Genomic DNA, 19541 nt, shown 5'->3' with positions numbered 1-19541 from the left:
ATTGCTCTGAATTTCTCCTCCTCTGCAGGAAAAAAGACCAATAAAACCCAGAATCTTCACAACTAATAGGTGTGGAAACATAAATACTTATGACTGTGAAGCAATTCATGATTCTAATAGAAGGCGAGGTACCGGCACCGGCACCATAGCCGTCTGAATCGGCGAAAAGCGAAGACGTGGAGAACAGAGCCATGTCCATTTTTGCCGCAGACCAGGCCTCGGAGCCCATAAATTGTTACAATTGGGCTCACATCTTTTTATCTACTACGGTCTATTTTGGGCCTGTCAATTGGATAATTCTTCATAATTAGCCAATTAATTGTATTTTCATTTGCAATTAAAATGTGGTAGCTGTACTCCCTGGATTGTTTTGAAAAATATTATAATTTCGATTTGGTCTAACTTCTTGTCAACAATATTCTTCTTGTTCATACTTCAATTTGTTAGTAGATCAAAAGTTTAATATGGGTTATAAAATCTTATCACCAGAAAAAGAACGAAGAGTAGGTCTCTTATCTGGAGAAAAAAATTATTTTATCTGAGAAGATCTCATGGATCTTTAACGGATTCATACTTAAAGTAAAAAACAATAGTACTTTAAGTATAAAAAAATAATTTTTTTTCATGATTCGTATCGTGTTGGAAATATGTCTGATAAAATTGACTCGTAAAACTATCTCAAATAATTTTTTGTCAAAAATAAATAATCATATGCCTTGGAGTTAAAAATCTCACATTAAAATAATCGTCATTACCTTTTATTTTAAAAAAAATGTTATCATCAACAACAATATTCATATATATCTAAAATGTATTTGTATTTACAAACTATTGAGAGAATTCGAAGATCTATCCGATACACGAGAAAAAGATAAAGACTACACGATTCATCATCTAAAATATATTTCTACAAGAAATTAAATATAATATAAATGTGATTGGGGCTCTCGGGCAAGAAACAATACATGAGTAGTATTTATACTGATGGGGGAATCATAAAACGACAGACATACTCATTCGTAAATGATGGTAGATCCGCATTAATAGGCAGACGCACAAATTCCTACATATTCCTATGCTACGTAGATTTAACCTTAACTTAATATAATCGAACTATATTATATTATCCTTCAATAGAAAACACACAAGTCTTATTCCAGGGTTGACTTGACAGGTTGTACACTTGTGGGTGACTCTTTTTTCCACACCATTGCCTTTAGTTAATTGATTATTCATTAATAAATTTTAAAAAAAAACCAATAATTTAACTTCGTTTACATTATGTGTACATATAAAATATGATTTCTGTGGTCTGGAGAATTGATCAGTGCGCTGCTGACTGCTGAGAACTAGTTTTTTTTTTTTTTTGCTTAAATTATATTATACTGCATATTGAGACTTAGTTTTAATTAATTGAACGAGTCCCCGGTATTTCTTGAAGTTCTTTATATTATTATATATATTAATTTTAGGGTTTTACCCAATCTATTGATCAAATTCCTGCTATTTTTCGTATTGCATGCTATTTAGTATTTATATCATTATATTTGTATGTATGTAGCGTTTGATGTTGATCAGAGATGGAGTCAGGGGGCGAACGGGTGCGACCGCCCCTCAATTTTTAAATTTCACTGATTAAGAATTTAAAATTAATTATATTTATTCATCTTTCCTCCTAGTATTTGTTCTTGTCTCCCATAAAATTTTTTAAAAATATTTTTGCCCTTCCAAAATCCATCTTCTGAATCTGTCCTTGATGTTGATGATGAATATGATATTCAATATCATTGCATCTGATGGGTTAATGACCCAACTTAATTATTCAATTCATTGTTGAAGCCCAAATTAATTATAAAGGCCTAAGCCCGCTAGACACTCTAAAAAAATATATAAATAGGAGATGATTCTCATTATTCAAGGGGAGATGANATCTTCTGAATCTGTCCTTGATGTTGATGATGAATATGATATTCAACATCATTGCATCTGATGGGTTAATGACCCAATTTAATTATTCAATTCATTGTTGAAGTCCAAATTAATTATAAAGGCCCAAGCCCGCTAGACACTCTAAAAAAATCTATAAATAGGAGAGGATTATCATTATTCAAGGGGGAGATGATTTTATGCTTAAACTTTTTAGCTCTCAATTAACATCTTTAAATTGTTTTCTGACTTGAGCGTCGGAGTGTTTACGTCGGGCAAACCCCGACGCCTCTGACGTTTGTTTGTGACGCATGTGATAACCCACAAAGATCTCTCTCCACCAGCTACTTGGACCCGTTTACGAGCTAGCTAGAATATCCTTTTATGATTACTTGAATTCGTTTATGAACCTGTAGAGTAATTCGGTTAATCACAATATTTGGCTACATCAGCATCGGTTCACGTTTAGCTCAGGTTTTAAAATAATTAGATTTAAGATGTTATTCACGAGCCAAACAATATCATGCATCTTATATAAAAATGACGACGTATATATCGGGGCATACAATCAAACTAATCCAACAGCTCCAAGACGAGTAAAACAACCATGGCAAAGAAGAAGCATCTACTATATTCAGAAGTTCGGCACGTACAAAAGAAGTCGTGTGGTGGTTCATAATCGCATAATAATATCACAATTAATCTTAATTCCTCATACATAAATAAGTAAGCGAAAAAAAAATTTAAAAAAAATTGCACCACGAGTTTTTCAAGCCAAACCCAAGGATAGATATTGGGATAGATAGAGACCAAAACATGGCTAGGCCTAGCTAGCACAAGAGTGCATGATTGATTGGCAACTTTTAACCAAAACCCACCAATTAATTAATATTATCAGCAAAATCAAGAACCCCGTGAGGAATACTTTGATTTACTAGTTTTTTTTTTTGAAATCAAAGATCTTTACAAATCCAAATAAATTACGTGCCCTTTCCTCGCCTAGAATAGTCAGTTCACGGCCGGAATGCCTAGCTAGCTCATGCACGTGGGAGGAATTAAAAGCCAAAAATCTTTGCCACCACTCAATTTAGTACTGATCTGTTTCGTTAGGACAATCCTTGGATTCTTTATTACAAGCACATAAGATCCCCATGAAAAATTGGTGGGAAACTCAAAATTTTAATGATTTCTAGAGTAATTTATATATTAAATGGATTCTGTTAATAGTAGGTCACCAACTTTAAAAAGTCTAAATTTGAAAAAATTGGCTTTGCCAGTTGGGAGACTCTTTCCACTTTCATCGTTGAAATAACATTTAAATTCCCAATTGAACATATAAAATATCATAATACGACATGATCCGACACTAGGGAAAAGAAGAAGATCAAAGAAGTTGTTTTGCACGTATAACAACTTACGTTTACCAAAAATATCGATCAAGCCTGGTAAAATTTTATTTCATTTATGATCAAATAATATGTTTCTCATAACCCCATAGTTTTAAAATATTTGGATGAATTTATTGCTATAAAAATATTGAGAAAGAAGATAGGTCCAGCTAAGGAAGAAAACCCGTGATTCCCGACGTGAAGGCAGCTGCAAGCATGCACTTCTCTTTTCTTGATCTTAATTAAATCTTCTATATGAACCACAAAATAAACAGGATTGTAAGAAGAACCAACGTTAGAGCACTTCAAGTTTATCAAATTTCTTTGCATTAGTAACTCGTATTTATTTTGATTAATTTCAAAACAAAAATAAATATAGTTCGTTCGTAATCTTATATATATATATAAAATTTATAGAAGGGCAGTCAAATAATAATCTCAATATATATTGTGGGGCTTTTATTTTATATATCGAATACAAAATTAAGTAAATTATTCCGAAATTATAACATAATAGATTTTCAAAGACATATTTGTATTTACTCGATTAAAATATTACGTGGGACTCCATAATACAGCGAAATTACTTGGACATGATTTCAAGTTGGAGATATATTATTAAGTAAAACAATCAAACACAAAGTATATGTTATTTAATTAATTCGTCCGACAATTCTACGTTAATTTGATTAAAATGAGAGGTAAACCTCAGAATTTTTGTAGCAGTGCATATGAAAATTTAACAGAAAATAAATAATAGCTAAGGGGGCATAATTTTCTTGATAATGATGGAATATAAAAATGGTGGATGGTCCCAAGGTTTGTTTCTCCGAGTAAAACAGACAAATATTATAATAGTACTCATTTTTTTATTTTTTTTTAAAAAAACTTTGAACTTGCTTACATCATTCCAGCCACTTTCGCCTTATTTGAAGATTGAACTAGTCCACAAATTTCCGTATGTTGAAATGATCTAGGAAAACCGCAACTTGGTATGCATTCAAATAATAAATCCCATTAAACTACATACCCACCAAGTTTGTAGAAAATTTGTTTTCTTATATTATGATGAAAAAATAAACATTTTTTTAAAAAAAAACACATACATGTTAATTTTTATCACAAAGAAACTTTTTAAAATCTTTAATGGCATAACATTGAAAAGTTTGTACGTATATACATGTAGTGTAGCATAGCTAGCATGCATATGAACGTTGACTAATAAGATGCCTAAAGATTTCCTTTTGATGTATTCTAATTGTTTAAGTGAGGGGGAAAGAGAAAAAGAGAAAGGTCTTTCATCTTCCTCTCACGGTCTAGCTAGATAGCTAGGGTTTTCTTGTTCATATCTTCGACGAAGGGAAGTGGATCCGATATCTTTGGTTTGCCTCAAGTGAAACCCTAGCAGCTTTAACACTGTGATCACTTGGTATAGCTAGTTTGGTTGCACAAGAAGAGATAGAGAGTAAATGGAAGGAAGCGGTGAAACAGAATGTATGCACGAGAGGATAAAACACAACGATGAAAACGATAGCGAGAGGAAAATTAATGGAGGTAGCTCCAGCAATAATAGTTGTGTCGAGGAAAGCTCAAAGAAGCCATCCGTAAGGCCTTATGTTCGATCTAAGACCCCTAGGCTGCGGTGGACGCCTGATCTTCATCTGCGATTTCTTCAAGCGGTGGAAAGATTAGGAGGCCAAGAGAGTAAGTTTCCAACTTTGTGATCGTATATGCTTTCATTATTTGGTTAATTATCACTGCTTTTTGGATTAATTCCTCGTTTCCTGTTGTGGTTTTGGTTGCAGGAGCAACGCCAAAATTAGTGCTTCAGTTGATGAACATGAAGGGACTAAACATTGCTCATGTTAAGAGCCATTTACAAGTAAGAACATAAAGTTATTTGATATCGGTACTGGACTGAAATTTGTCTTCCTTGAGAGTTAGTTATCTATATATTTACAGATGCACAGAAGCAAGAAATTTGAGGAGCCAAATTACCAAGGTATATATATAGATATACATATATATCCCACTTGATACTAGCTAGTATATTCTATATTGTGCAAGAGGGATCCAATTAATTGGAATATCGTATGCAACTAAATTTATCCATTTTTAAAGGGATGGCGAATGAGGGCGGGCTTTTCGTGGAAGGTGTAGATCGGAATATATACAATCTAAGCCGGCTACCTCTTCTTCCAAACTTCAACCAAAGGCAAGCTATAGATATAGAGTCTATATAATCAAGCTCGTTCTTGTCTTCACTTAATTAAGTTTCATCTAGTATGCTATTTCAAAATTTTCCCAGATATGGAGATGTTTTTTGGAATGGCGAAGCTAGGTGGATCGACAGAACAGGTTTTTATGAAAGGATGTTGAGCAGCCACTATTATAGATCAGCAAATCTTGATCTTTACACAAAACTCGCCTCTTACAATGAAAGATCCGATCCGAGATCCAACGAAATGAAATGTGAATTTGGATCACCGCACAAGCAAGAAACCTGTCTGAACCAATCTAACCCTGTTGGGCTTAAGTCCATTCACCTTACACAGCATAAAGCTGTTAAGCAGCAAAGGATTTCATCAGATAATGATCATGAGAAAAGTACCCCTTCAAGTATAGGCCAAAACATGAGCATCAAAAGGGATATGACATTAAAGAGAAAGGCCACAGACTGTGAACTCGGTTTAAATCTATCGCTCGGGCTAATATCAAGAAACCATGAGCAGCTAATCAGGGAGCAAGAAGAGGAAAGCAACTTGTCGCTGTCGTTGTACCCTACTTCATCATCTTCAAAGTTTAGGAAACTGAATGAAAATTTAAGTAGTGAAAGTAGAAGTGGGGTAAGTACTCTGGATCTGACTCTATGAATTTGACAATTCTAAGTGAGATGTTGAGGTACTTGCTCCAGTGATAAGCAATTTCCCGATACTATCTTGTATGTGGCATAAAATAATGTTATAGATATTATGCACGAGACCACCTGGCCGGAAGTTTGCTGCAGCTTCATTGGGAATATATATATATATTCCCAATGAAGCTATATATATATACATAGCATGCTCAGAAGTGGTGTTTGAATGAAACTAATTTAGCATGGAAATAGTCGAATGGCATATTGTTTCAATCGTAATTCATGTACACTCGAACTCATTCGGCGATGTTTGAAACTGAACAAGGATCAATGTATAATTTAGCTAGGGGGACAAAAACATGAATTTTTCAGGGAAAAAAGTTTGATGATTTCTTCGAAAACACTGTGGTTACTTCAGAAAACTAAAAATGAAAGGATATATTGATTTTGAAAATGCTTTGTTATGCCCAAAAATCCTTGCTCCGGATTGCTTGCTCGACCTCCAAGACTTGTTCTTCAAACCAGTCTTCAAGGTGATACTTTTCCTTCCAGGTCTCTCAATTATGTAAAAATCACGTCATGATCACACGAGAGACTCGACATGGGTTCGTACTTAAGCCATGCTTGAGATTTCGCCTCCAAAATGTTAATTTATTATGTTGGGTCAACTCGGACTAAATATCTCTTAGGAAGCTTTTGAAATGCTAGACTTATTCTTTTTTTTTTCTTGCTCTCGTCTATGTACGTACGTGGCATATGAATTATTGACTTGACTTGGTTTTTTTGTTCATTTTTTAGCTTCTAATTAATCAACCAGTCAATTTAAAGAACAATTATCACAGTTTACAGTTCAGAAATATGAATTATTAAAATAAAATTCTAACGTCATTTGTTGTGTAAATTAAAGATGATGTTCTATTTACTGACTTAATACAACTACTATCTAATTAATTATGAGGAATACTAAATTAATTAACTTCAGATATATTCAACTTTTTTAAACAGCATAACATTTCTTAAATTTTGGAAATTTGATTGCATTAAAATCAATAAAACAACAAACAAATTAAGGTATATATAGTTTTCTTTATGACATAGCTAGAAACTTGCTGCCGTATCCTTTCGTTGTGCATTGAGTAAACTCCGAACTAACGGGCTCAATAACCTGCAAACTACACACTAGCTAAGTAAACTGCATTGAATAAGCCATGTGTAACAGGCACGCCGAATAAGATGTTGGTAGGGAGAATTGAACTTCTGATAATTGATCAAGTGACCACATATTCCATCAACTCGAACACTATTTTTCAAAATAGATAGTTTGTTCATACCAATTGAGTACTCTTCGAAAATATAAAATTAGTATGAGTTTGCAGATGTGTGTATTACTAAATATAGTAAGCAATAAAAATGTAAAGTGCTAAAAATAAATGCCTAGTAAATTATGCGATGTCTCCGGTGTCCAGGCCTACGTTATTATGAAACTGTATACAGTGAACAATATGATAAGATCAAAATAAGAGGATTCCTAACGGTGAGAAAATTTCCAAAAAAACTCTCACATAGTTAGCCAAGATTCATGCTCTTAAAAGAACCGAAAAAGGTAGCTGTGGATGCAACTTTATCCGCCTAAACAAATGGAAAAAGTGAATTTCAGTAGCTTCCACACCTTACTTTACAAATAAAGCAAGCAAAAACGTGTCTGTAAAACTCCCAGTTCCATCGTACTTTGATCATACAATGGCATCCCAAAATTTGGAGCCCCTTCAATTCACGGACGTTGAGGACCAGATTGATGGTAAGAGTCCTCTTCTTGGAGCATTATTCTTGTTTTTCTTCACTTTCCTCTTTGTTTACAATCTTTATGTACGTGCCCGGCGCTACCATTTCGGCAGTCCCATACCCGCTAACTCAAATGCACATCCGGCACATCCAAGGGCCGCCGTGGCAGGGGTTGATTCTGCCACCATAAGTGGCTTGCCCATGTTTGAATATGGATCAAGCAATAACTCTAGCCCAGAAGCAAAGTGTGCCATCTGTTCGAGCATGTTTTCAGAGGGAGACAAGGTTAAGGTTCTGCCTTTTTGCCACCATGGATTCCACTCGGTTTGCGTGGACAAGTGGCTCAGGACTCGCTCGAGTTGCCCACTATGCAGAGCGTTCATTCATCGGATGGACCCAACGAATCAAGATCGTGAACTGTAGATATCCTTGATTTCTAAAAATCATTAGTAGTAGGGGGAAGAACGGGTGCTGACAGAGTTAGTTTGTTCTGGTATTTTCCGAACAAAGAATACAAAAGGCCAAAAAAAAAAAAAAGCAGCCATATTCTGCTAATGGCTTTTGAGTGAGCATTGCAGTTGATGTTTCTTTGTTATTTTCTGCCACTAAGAAAGCCAACAAACACAAATAAAATTGAAAATTGAAAACTTTATTACATCACATGTACAAAAAATAAAATGCAAATTTGAACAAGGAAAAATTTAGAAAAGAAAAAAATGACATGAGCTTTTACAGTCCCTGGAAAACCAAAAAATATATTTATTAAGTTTGTTGTAGAACTCTTAAAATCTTTTGCAGCATCAAGACACGCTATACTCAAGAGGGAACAGCTTGACAGTATCGGAGAATCTTGATAGTAATTTTGACCTGGTGATAGAAAATCATACAGCGGGTGAACAAATCTCGCTTGGTGTCACTTCTCTTGACCATCATTGCCTTCAGATTAGAGAACTTCTCAGACAAAACACCATGAAAGTTGTTAGGGCACCCACAATGGGGTGTTAAAAAGGTGTTATAACACTCATTTAACACCCCTCTCTATTGTGAGTGGACGTTGAACGCCCTTTTGTCAGTTTATTTTTTAAAAAAAATTCGACAATTAGCGACAGTTTTTTAAATACCGGCGCTAATTTGCGACATTTTTCCACAAACCGTCGCTGACGCGCGGGCCCCACATGTTTTGAATTATTTTAATTTTGCTTTTAAATTTTTAAATTTTTGACTTTCCCTTCAATAGTTTTAATTTCATCAAAGAGTGATTTATTTCTAAGTTATTGTTTCATTTCAATTTCATAATTATTTCTTTCGAACACCTACTTAATTTAAATATATTTTTTAAAAAATTAATATTATATTTTAAAACTAATAAAATTATTTTATTAAAAATAAGATGGTTTTAAAAATTAGAATAATGATTTAAATAATGTAAAAATATATTTAAAACATATTTATTTAATATGAAAAAAATTTAAGATGATTGAGTGGACTGTGAGACCCATAAATAATGAGTTTGAATGTTAAAAGGAATGTATGTAAAAGAGATATGTTGTTATAATGAGTATGTCGCAGTGGACCCCAGGCTTTTTATGACCCACCCATTGTGGATGCTCTTAGAAGCCAGGTTAAATATTTGGAGTTTGTCCTGGTGCGGTTCCGAGGCAGCTACTATTACCGTAAAATCCATTGATATGAATTTTAAATATCTCTATTATTGTTGTCCTGGTGCGGTTCCGAGGCAGCTACTTTGATCATACAAATATACAATGGCATCCCAAAATTTATTGATTTCGTTTATATATTATTATTAATAAGAAACAACAATTCATACATTATTTTTTTACATATCAGTCACACAAAATAAATGAATTTTAAATATCTTTATTATTGGGTGAACTTGAAATCCATATTCATTAGCATAAAATACTATGTAAACATGCAAGTGATGAATTTTAAATATATATTGTTACTTTTCTAAAACAATAAAAATATATTTAAATATATTTAAAATTCATCATTAGTTCATGCTCAAATCTTTTCCTCCTTAAAAGTATGAAAATAGTTTTTGCATCCAACACACGTCTATCACTATATTATAATTGTTATAAAATTACCTACACACATTATATTGATTAGTTAATAGGAGTTTAATTTATAATTCATAATTATTTTCCTCTCCTCTTAATTAATGGCTTCAAATTATATCTTATATTTTATTTAATTGAGAAACCAAGTAAAAAATTTAGTATCCGAATAATTTTTAGAATCATAAAATATATTGAATAGGGTAACAAATCAGAATATGTTTAACAATGTAGAAGATAATATCGAACGTGGCAACCTCTGTATTAGTATTACCACCATTCACATGATTCTCTCACGCCTCACTTTTCAAAATAAAATTTATTACAAGAATCGTGAACATGGGTTGCTTTTGGGACCAATTTTCAGACAGACGTTTTCAAATCTTCCACTGTCTGAGGATGCCTTCTGTCAATTACAATTTCACTGAATGGTTCAAAATACCCGTCCAAGTCGAACAATGCAACATGATTAAAGCAAGTCGAGCTCGAAATTCAGTAAATGAGAATAACTTCCTTGTATGCTGATAGGCTCATAATAGTTGTATTTTATTGTTGTCATATCTCTCATTGTTACCACTTCCAACGTGCTTAATTGACACATTTTTGTGTGATTTTATTGTAGGTGGAAGTTTTCTGCTCTTGCGATAAATCTGGGCTAAAAAGGATGATTTTATATCACAATTAAAGTTGCCGATTTGATCTTAGTGTAAGACGTAGAGCAGAAAAATTCAGAAGATGTTTTTGGATAAGGCGTGACCACGCCTTATGACTACTCATCGGCTGCCTAGTGAGAGTTGAGGAATATTCATATCAAGGAATAAATAGAAGATAGAGTTTTTTCCATAACAAAACTCTATATTCTTAGTAGGATATTTTCTAATATCTTTTATTTTTTAGTAATTAGGTTTAAATTTAGATATTTGGGCTTTTATACCTTTTTGGACCCAAAAATGAAAACAATTCCTTTCTTCCCTACACTACAAAAACGTTCAACAAGGCAGCAGAGAAAAAAATTATCAAACCAATCACCACTCTACAACTCAAGAAGAGAGAAGAAGAAAAGGGCTCAAGAATTTCTCACCTCCTTTCCACACCTTTAGGCTAAGTTTTATTTTTGATTCAAGGGATATTGTTACTATTTCGATTTATCACTGTGAGGCTTTTTGCACTTTAATTTAATATTCGTGTTTTGTTCAAGTATTTGTTGATTTATGATTTATTTATATGAAAGTTGTATATCGATTAATCTGACAATTTAATTTGATATATAATTTTCTACTGCTAACCATGAATTCAGTGATCCGTAATTGTCATGAACGATTGGTACATGAGTAGCGATAGATTAGGTGTGTTGTGCTATAATAATATATTTAATCTAAATAAATCAACGAAACTCGATCTATCAATTGCAGCTATCTCGATTGTTAGATTTAGGATTAACTGTTTTCACAAAACGAAAATGCTATTTTTAATTAATATGGAACGCTATCGTGCCCAGTTAATTATTAATAAGTTTTGACTGGATGCTGGGTTTGGTCAATTAAATTAGGAAAACACAAGAATTTTAGCGGCTATCCCTATCATTCTAAGGTTAATTGCTTGTAACTGCATGAATAAATTATATGTTAGCCGATGAACAGTGATATAATTGAATAGTAAAAATCCCTTGAATCGAGCTTGGTAATATTAATTTACATTTCATTAGTTATTCATCTTGATTAGTTATTTCTTCTTGCATGTTAAATTTAGTTTAGCATTTTATTAAATTCATATAAAAAAATCCCTATTTTATTTGCATTTTACTCGAAAGAAATCATCTCCCGTTCCCTGTGGATTCGACCCTACTCACCATTACACTCATTATATATAGAGAGTAGGAATTTAAGTTTGGTGGGTCAACGACAGCACACCAAATTTTGGCGCCGTTGCCGGGGAACGATGCAAGGTTAGTTTTTTTCGAGTTTTGTTTTGTTTTTTGTTTTATGCTTTGTTCTTCTCTTACAGGTGATTCATCAAGAGAAGAAGAATTTTAGAATTTTTTATTGTGGAATACTTCGAGATGTTTCATCGTCAAGTATTCACAAGTTTTGCCCAACAAAACGGAGAGCCATTCTACGCAGCATGGGAGAGATTCAATAATTTAACAACAACATTCAGGAATCATGATTTTTCTAACTATGTTCTTATTCGACTTTTCCTTAAAGGTTTGGATGCAGTTACACGAAGATGTGTATTTAATGGGGCACTGACAACTGGTAGTCCACTACTTGATCGACAGTTTAATGGTGTCATATATTTGCTAAATGATATGGCCGACTTTGACTACCATCAGTATTGGGATCCTTCACTGCAGAGTTGGAACCACCAATACGCTCCAGAAATTAGCCAATCTGATTTTACAGACCAACTTTTCGAGCATCAAGAAGATGAGGGATATAGTCTTGAAATAATCATAAGTCGATTGAATGATATGGTAACCAAGCGCGTGGCATTGAATGAGGAAACTGTTGAGCCTCACTCTGAAGAAGTTTTGGAAGATATATCAAACGAAGATGAGGCACAAATGAAGTTGAGAGATGAACAAGCTCCCGAGACTATCGATTTGAGCTCATCGATAATATTATCATACATACATATAGGAGATTCTTGTCTTTCTCCATTGCCGATTTCAACAGATTTTGTTCTTCAAGAGCCAACGATGATATTCTCATCCCAAGCCTATTATTTAAAGTCACGTTTTGTTGAAGAGACGAGCTTACATTGCATACATCAAGCCAAACTTGAGGGCACATGGAACCAAGACCCATATATGGTGTCATATGACACGTACTTTGGGCGTCAGCCGCTCTTTGAAAGAGTGCTTTTGAGGGTCAAGCCGACGACTAAAAATCAAGCGCTTTTGGGAGGCAACCCAAATTTTTGTTCTTAATATTTATAGTATTATTAATTTTGTGCAGAAAAGGTCTTTTTACAAGGCGTGACCACGCCTTATAAAGAAACCACTTCTGAAAAAAAAAAATTGGCATACATGCAGTAGATGTTTCCTAGCAAGGCGTGATCACGCCTTGTGAGAAAATATCTTTTGATTTTGAAAAAATTTTGCCCTATACGCAGAAGATGTCTCTTAACAGGGCGTGATCACGCATTATAAGAAAACATCTTCTGATGTTTCAAGGGCAAATAAATTTTTTTTTTGAAAAAGAATTTACTTTTATTTTATTTAATCCTATTTGTTCTCACCTCTTTCACATCTTCTCTCAGCAGCTTCCATCATCGATCCACAATGTCCTCCGCCACAACAATAGAAAGCTTTGCTCTACGATGCCCAACAATTTTCAGGGGAGTTCTCTAACTTCCCTTGCTTGCTTTTACTGTCTGTGTTGTGCATCTACTTTTTGTGTCATTGAGGACATTGCCACATATAGGTGTAGGAGGGGGTATATAGCCTTATTTATGGTTTCAATTTTTTTTCTCATTTTTTGCATGTTTAATTGAAAATAAAAAAAAACAAAACAAAAAAAAAATAAAAATAAACATGGTAGAGTGAATTTGTTTGATCCATAAAGCATGTAGTGTTTATTCGTTATCTCTCTCAATTGAATCTTGAATGCCTTTGATGCGAGTCTATAAAAAAAACTAATGTTTTCTTTGTGTGCAATTGATTTTGCATTCTTACTACTACATTTATGGGTAGTTTCTCTTGATGATGTGTTGAAATGATAAGTGTATGAGATCTAACACACATACCGTTTTCTTTGGTGAGCTTTGAGCCTATGAGCAAACATTCTATCATGCTCTATTTTATTTGATTGTGTGTTGGTCATGCATTGTTTATTTTTCTAGAACTTGCATTGTTATACATGTCTTTGTTGATACCTTGTGATGGATTAGGAGCATAAACAAATTATAGGGCATTAGGTTCAAACCGTTTTCTTTCGCATCATCAGTGCCGTTCTTTTGAGCCTACCTTGATTCATTTACCCCTAGTGAGCCAAGTTCGAGCCTGAACCTATTCATTGGAAATAACCATATTACAAGCCATGATAAATCTTTTTTGTTGGTTATCCCTCTATTTGAACCTTGAATTGGAGAATCATACAAACTTTTTCACATTTAGCATCGCTTGGAGCCAAGAAAGTGCAAATTGTTAAGATCGAGTGATTCATGCTCGTAGTCGTTGTCTCAAAAAAAAAAACTTCTTATACACAGGAAAAAAAAATTTTAAATGTAAAAAATATATATGAAAAAAAAAAGAAAAAAAAAAGAAGGAATAGAAGGAAAATAAGAGCAACGAAGAAAAAATATTTGCACTTCTGGGTTATAATGAGATTGAAGATGTTATTGTTAGCAGGATGCAATTGTCTTTGTGGAAAGTGTGTATGTGTTCTTCAGTTCCATAAACCGTTGTACTTCTTTCTTACCTGACCTCTAGCCACGGTACAACCCATTTACAGCCCTTGTTTGTGCATTTTAATTCATTCACTTGGTAGAGGATATGATATATTTGCAAGCTTATGGTAAAAATTTTCAGTGTTTTGACATGAGAGCTCCTTAATACATACCTAGACACTTACGAGTGAAATGAGCGAATCCTGTGAGGAGTGTTTGGACTCTATGCATTTTTATTTATACACATTCGGATGGAAGCAATTGCTCATGATGTTGGTAGTTAGATGCTTAACAACTAAATTGCTTTGGTGCATGAAAAAATATTTTACGGACAACTAAATTAAGAAGAAAGAGGATAAAGAGTTGAGATAATGGATCGATTCTTGTATGCTTGAGGACAAGCATGGTTTAGGTGTGGGAGATTTGATAGGCTCATAATAGTTGTATTTTATTGTTGTCATATCTCTCATTGTTACCACTTCCAACGTGCTTAATTGACACATTTTTGTGTGATTTTATTGTAGGTGGAAGTTTTCTGCTCTTGCGATAAATCTGGGCTAAAAAGGATGATTTTATATCACAATTAAAGTTGCCGATTTGATCTTAGTGTAAGACGTAGAGCAGAAAAATTCAGAAGATGTTTTTGGATAAGGCGTGACCACGCCTTATGACTACTCATCGGCTGCCTAGTGAGAGTTGAGGAATATTCATATCAAGGAATAAATAGAAGATAGAGTTTTTTCCATAACAAAACTCTATATTCTTAGTAGGATATTTTCTAATATCTTTTATTTTTTAGTAATTAGGTTTAAATTTAGATATTTGGGCTTTTATACCTTTTTGGACCCAAAAATGAAAACAATTCCTTTCTTCCCTACACTACAAAAACGTTCAACAAGGCAGCAGAGAAAAAAATTATCAAACCAATCACCACTCTACAACTCAAGAAGAGAGAAGAAGAAAAGGGCTCAAGAATTTCTCACCTCCTTTCCACACCTTTAGGCTAAGTTTTATTTTTGATTCAAGGGATATTGTTACTATTTCGATTTATCACTGTGAGGCTTTTTGCACTTTAATTTAATATTCGTGTTTTGTTCAAGTATTTGTTGATTTATGATTTATTTATATGAAAGTTGTATATCGATTAATCTGACAATTTAATTTGATATATAATTTTCTACTGCTAACCATGAATTCAGTGATCCGTAATTGTCATGAACGATTGGTACATGAGTAGCGATAGATTAGGTGTGTTGTGCTATCATAATATATTTAATCTAAATAAATCAACGAAACTCGATCTATCAATTGCAGCTATCTCGATTGTTAGATTTAGGATTAACTGTTTTCACAAAACGAAAATGCTATTTTTAATTAATATGGAACGCTATCGTGCCCAGTTAATTATTAATAAGTTTTGACTGGATGCTGGGTTTGGTCAATTAAATTAGGAAAACACAAGAATTTTAGCGGCTATCCCTATCATTCTAAGGTTAATTGCTTGTAACTGCATGAATAAATTATATGTTAGCCGATGAACAGTGATATAATTGAATAGTAAAAATCCCTTGAATCGAGCTTGGTAATATTAATTTACATTTCATTAGTTATTCATCTTGATTAGTTATTTCTTCTTGCATGTTAAATTTAGTTTAGCATTTTATTAAATACATATAAAAAAAATCCCTATTTTATTTGCATTTTACTCGAAAGAAATCATCTCCCGTTCCCTGTGGATTCGACCCTACTCACCATTACACTCATTATATATAGAGAGTAGGAATTTAAGTTTGGTGGGTCAACGACAGCACACCATATGCACGTAGTTTTCTATTCACAACAATACCTTTCATAAAGAAATTTTGACGCTCAAAGTAGAGACTTGAGTAATAAGAGAATTGTTACATTTTCCAGGTTCCCACGTAATCTACTGAGGATTAGGATGGCGACTATTCGCTGCAGAGACCCTGGAACCCCATTCCAGAAGTTCTTTGCTAGTATCATCCTTGTGAACGATAACTTCAATGAAGCACAAGCAGTCTTTCTTGTCATGAGTTGCGGTGTCAATAGCTTTAACAAGTTCTTCTTCACAATTTACCTATGTGCAACAAGAAAATAAATATTTTGACTGTAAAGAAATTGGATATGTGAAACGTAAAGCAAAACTAACCTTAGTAGTCCAGCAGTTGCCTTCATTGTTATGCATCGCGTCAACCAAGGCAGTGTAGTTCCAGTTCTTGATCACATTATATGGCCCATCATGGATCTCTACTTCGATGGTGTACCCGCCATTGTTTATGAGAAAGATAATAGTCTTTTGACCATACCGGATCATTGTCGACACGTCCTGAGCAGTCACCTGCCATTCACCAACAACAACTACTAAAGCAGTACAAGGGTTGGAAACAATCTCGATAATTTTAAAAATTTAATAGCGGCAACACTAGTGATTCAAGAAGTCAGCAGTGAGAAATCTATTTGGTTCGTCCATAAATTCCCAAAATCACTCTTCCTTGAATTCAATCATAAAATAGAAGAATACTTTCATCAGCTTTCGCAACTCTAAATGGATAAGAGGCACACCTGAAAGCTCCCATCCCCAATGCAAGCAAGCACTCGCTTCTCTGGTACAGCCTGGGCATAACCAAGAGTCGCACCAACTGACCAACCAATGGATCCATACTGCATCTGGAATTCATACCTGCAAGGAAAATTCCACTCAGACAACGCTCTATATCATGTGGTCAAAATCAATCACAAACCACACGGAACTGCATTATATTCGATGCCATCACTGATTCACTAGAGCTCACCCGCATCCTGATGGCAATTTAAGTTTCAGGCAGTTAAACCATGAGTCACCCGTCTCAGCGATGACAGCTGTCTGCCTCGACAACATGTTCTGAATATGTTGAAACAAAATGTTGACCCTCAAAGGCTCCTTCGGTTCACTTTTCGGAGGATGCCCCTCAGGAACATAAATCCTGTGGTAATTCTCGTAAGCTGTTGTATTGGGCTTGAGCCTTTTCGCAAGGGCAGTCAGGAAATCTTTCATCAGAACACATCCAAATGCAGGACCATTTCCAATGGTCACTCGATCAGGCTGCACGGTGATCGCTTTCTCTTTCTTAAGAAGCAGAGAGTAACCAACTGAACTGTAGTCATTGAATATTGGTCCAACAAACAGGTGTGCATCGGCAGATTCCACAATTTCTGCACAAAAAGCTGTGCTCACTGCACCCCAGTAGATGCCTATAAAATGGGGATGGTTCTCCGGGACTAGTCCTTTAGCCGAAGGCATCGCAGCAAGGGCATAGCCACAAGCATCGGCCAGTTCAACAAACGCATTGCATGCCTTTGCAACTCGCAGATTTGGTCCACCCACCATCACGGGCTTCACGGCCTTATTTAAGAACTTTACGGCAGCCTCAACTGCAGCTTCCAGGCCTACTTGATTACTTGTTCTACATGCAGCAGAAATGAAAATAGTACAAATTGAATGCAAAACACAAGAAAAAGCATATATCATCGAATTGGCACATCAAACTACAGAAAAATCAAACCATTCCATACTCTGGAGTCTCAAATTTATCTCGCTGTATTATATAACACAAAAGAAGACAGAAAAGTATCTCAGCCATGAACAACCTAGAGGATGAAACTTAAGTTTACCTGGGGGAGATTGAAAACGGAACGGGCTCACGTTTGAACGTGGGGTGTGGAATCGACGATAAATTACAGCTCACGCTGATATACACTGGCTTACTCTCCTTTAAAGCTGTCGATATCGCAGCGTCTATCAGCTCATGCGCATCGTCCAAATTATTCACCACAGCCTAAAAACAACCAACAGTCAGTCTAACAATTCTCTTTTAAGATAATATGTAATTCAGTATAACACAGGGTTCAACTATAACTAAATCATAAAAAAAAAACCCAAAACGGTAAATTGATCAATTAGAGCTTGGCTAGCAAAAATGGTGACAGATTATGTGGCTGGACACGTAAAAAATATCGAGTTATAAAGCTAAAAACACAAATATCAATAGATTATACCTGATAACAAGTAACAGTTTGGAAGCAACGGAGTTCCTGGGTAAAATCCGGTAGCCCGATAGTGTGATGTAGGATCCGGTTAGTACCGTAGTCATTAGAATTGGGACCGCCAACAATACAAATAACCGGAAGATTCTCACTGTACGCGCCGGCGATCGCGTTGAGAACACTCAAGCCTCCTACTGTGAACGTCACAGCACAAGCACCAACTCCTCGAGCCCTGGCGTATCCATCGGCGGCGTATCCAGCGTTGAGCTCGTTGCAGCAGCCAACCAAATTGAGCTCCGGCTCAGCTAAAAGATCGTCGAGCAACGTCAGATTAAAATCACCGGCCACTGAGAACACGTCCTTCACCCCAACCTGGACGAGCCGGCGCGCTAAGTGGCGGCCGAGAGTGGATTCGGAGGAGTCTAACGGCTGCACAGCGGAGCTATGGACGGTGGAAACAGCACCGTTTTTGGGTAGTGCCCCAACATCGTTACACGCGGGGGAAGTACACGAATCCAACGAGCCAATCTCAGTATCCATAGTCAACAATAATCGACGAAGACAAGTGTTTATGGAATATGAAATGATGAGAGTAATTTAGATGTGATGAATTGTGATTTGTGTATTAATTAATTAATGAAGGCACTAGAAACACGACACATGCTCGCCAAATAAATGCTCTTTTTTCTACAAATAAATTCTGTTGGTGGAAGTAACCAACGTTACACATATTATATAATAATTAATTTTTAATAATTGTACCATACTCCTATACAATATTAATAATAAGGTCAAGAGGTATCGAGTAATTAACTTATTCGAAATTTATCTATAATCATCATATTTTTTTATTTTAAAATTATTACCCATCATCACGACACTTGGCTTTAGTGGTGTTAATCGGTCGGTTCGGTTCTGTTTTCGATTTTTTATTTCGGTTTTCGGTTTTAGAAATATATAATCCGATATCTGAACCATTTTTCTTCAGTTCGATTCGGTTTTCTACCAAAACGGTTCCGTTATTTCGGTCGGTTAATTCGATTTTGGTATAATTATTTAAATTAATAATATAAA

The 19541-nt window shown here is 34.8% G+C and overlaps 2 protein-coding genes across 3 annotated transcripts; one reads left to right on the top strand and one right to left on the bottom strand.

Moving 5' to 3' along the window:
• The first annotated feature begins 4519 nt into the window (after nucleotides 1–4519).
• Nucleotides 4520–6320, top strand: LOC140961681 (uncharacterized). 2 transcript variants are annotated; one of them, XM_073420345.1, is made up of 5 exons: nucleotides 4520–5018; nucleotides 5120–5196; nucleotides 5259–5316; nucleotides 5436–5529; nucleotides 5623–6320. In XM_073420345.1, the coding sequence occupies exons 1-5, from the start codon at nucleotides 4784–4786 to the stop codon at nucleotides 6185–6187; spliced, it is 1029 nt and encodes a 342-aa protein (XP_073276446.1). In that variant the 5' UTR covers nucleotides 4520–4783; the 3' UTR covers nucleotides 6188–6320. The 2 variants fall into 2 exon arrangements, with proteins under 2 accessions (XP_073276446.1, XP_073276447.1); XM_073420346.1 differs by having other exon boundaries at nucleotides 4521–5018; nucleotides 5277–5316.
• A 4183-nt stretch (nucleotides 6321–10503) lies between these two features.
• LOC140961921 (pyruvate decarboxylase 1-like) lies at nucleotides 10504–19091 on the bottom strand. Its single transcript, XM_073420708.1, has 7 exons — nucleotides 18480–19091; nucleotides 18096–18259; nucleotides 17237–17887; nucleotides 17007–17124; nucleotides 16594–16782; nucleotides 16235–16521; nucleotides 10504–10547 (listed from the first exon to the last, which is right to left on the bottom strand). Exons 1-6 carry the CDS (start codon nucleotides 19005–19007, stop codon nucleotides 16351–16353), a joined length of 1821 nt encoding a protein of 606 aa, XP_073276809.1. The 5' UTR covers nucleotides 19008–19091; the 3' UTR covers nucleotides 10504–10547; nucleotides 16235–16350.
• Between the last annotated feature and the right edge of the window lie 450 nt (nucleotides 19092–19541).

The sequence above is a fragment of the Primulina huaijiensis genome, chromosome 16, assembly GCF_012295235.1.
Source record: "Primulina huaijiensis isolate GDHJ02 chromosome 16, ASM1229523v2, whole genome shotgun sequence".
Classification (NCBI taxonomy): domain Eukaryota; kingdom Viridiplantae; phylum Streptophyta; class Magnoliopsida; order Lamiales; family Gesneriaceae; genus Primulina; species Primulina huaijiensis.
This window is presented reverse-complemented; position numbering and strand designations above follow the sequence as displayed.

Bases quoted from the DNA above. Each gene is read 5' to 3' on its own strand.
- LOC140961681 (XM_073420345.1), top strand. From the start codon at position 4,784: ATGGAAGGAAGCGGTGAAACAGAATGTATGCACGAGAGGATAAAACAC. The intron at 5,317-5,435 runs GTATATATATAG...CCATTTTTAAAG, and splicing joins TGAGGAGCCAAATTACCAAG to GGATGGCGAATGAGGGCGGG. The intron at 5,530-5,622 runs GCAAGCTATAGA...AAATTTTCCCAG, and splicing joins CTTCCAAACTTCAACCAAAG to ATATGGAGATGTTTTTTGGA.
- LOC140961921 (XM_073420708.1), bottom strand. From the start codon at position 19,007: ATGGATACTGAGATTGGCTCGTTGGATTCGTGTACTTCCCCCGCGTGT. The intron at 18,260-18,479 runs GTATAATCTATT...GGTTGTTTTTAG, and splicing joins AAACTGTTACTTGTTATCAG to GCTGTGGTGAATAATTTGGA. The intron at 17,125-17,236 runs GTGAGCTCTAGT...TTTTCCTTGCAG, and splicing joins AAATTGCCATCAGGATGCGG to GTATGAATTCCAGATGCAGT.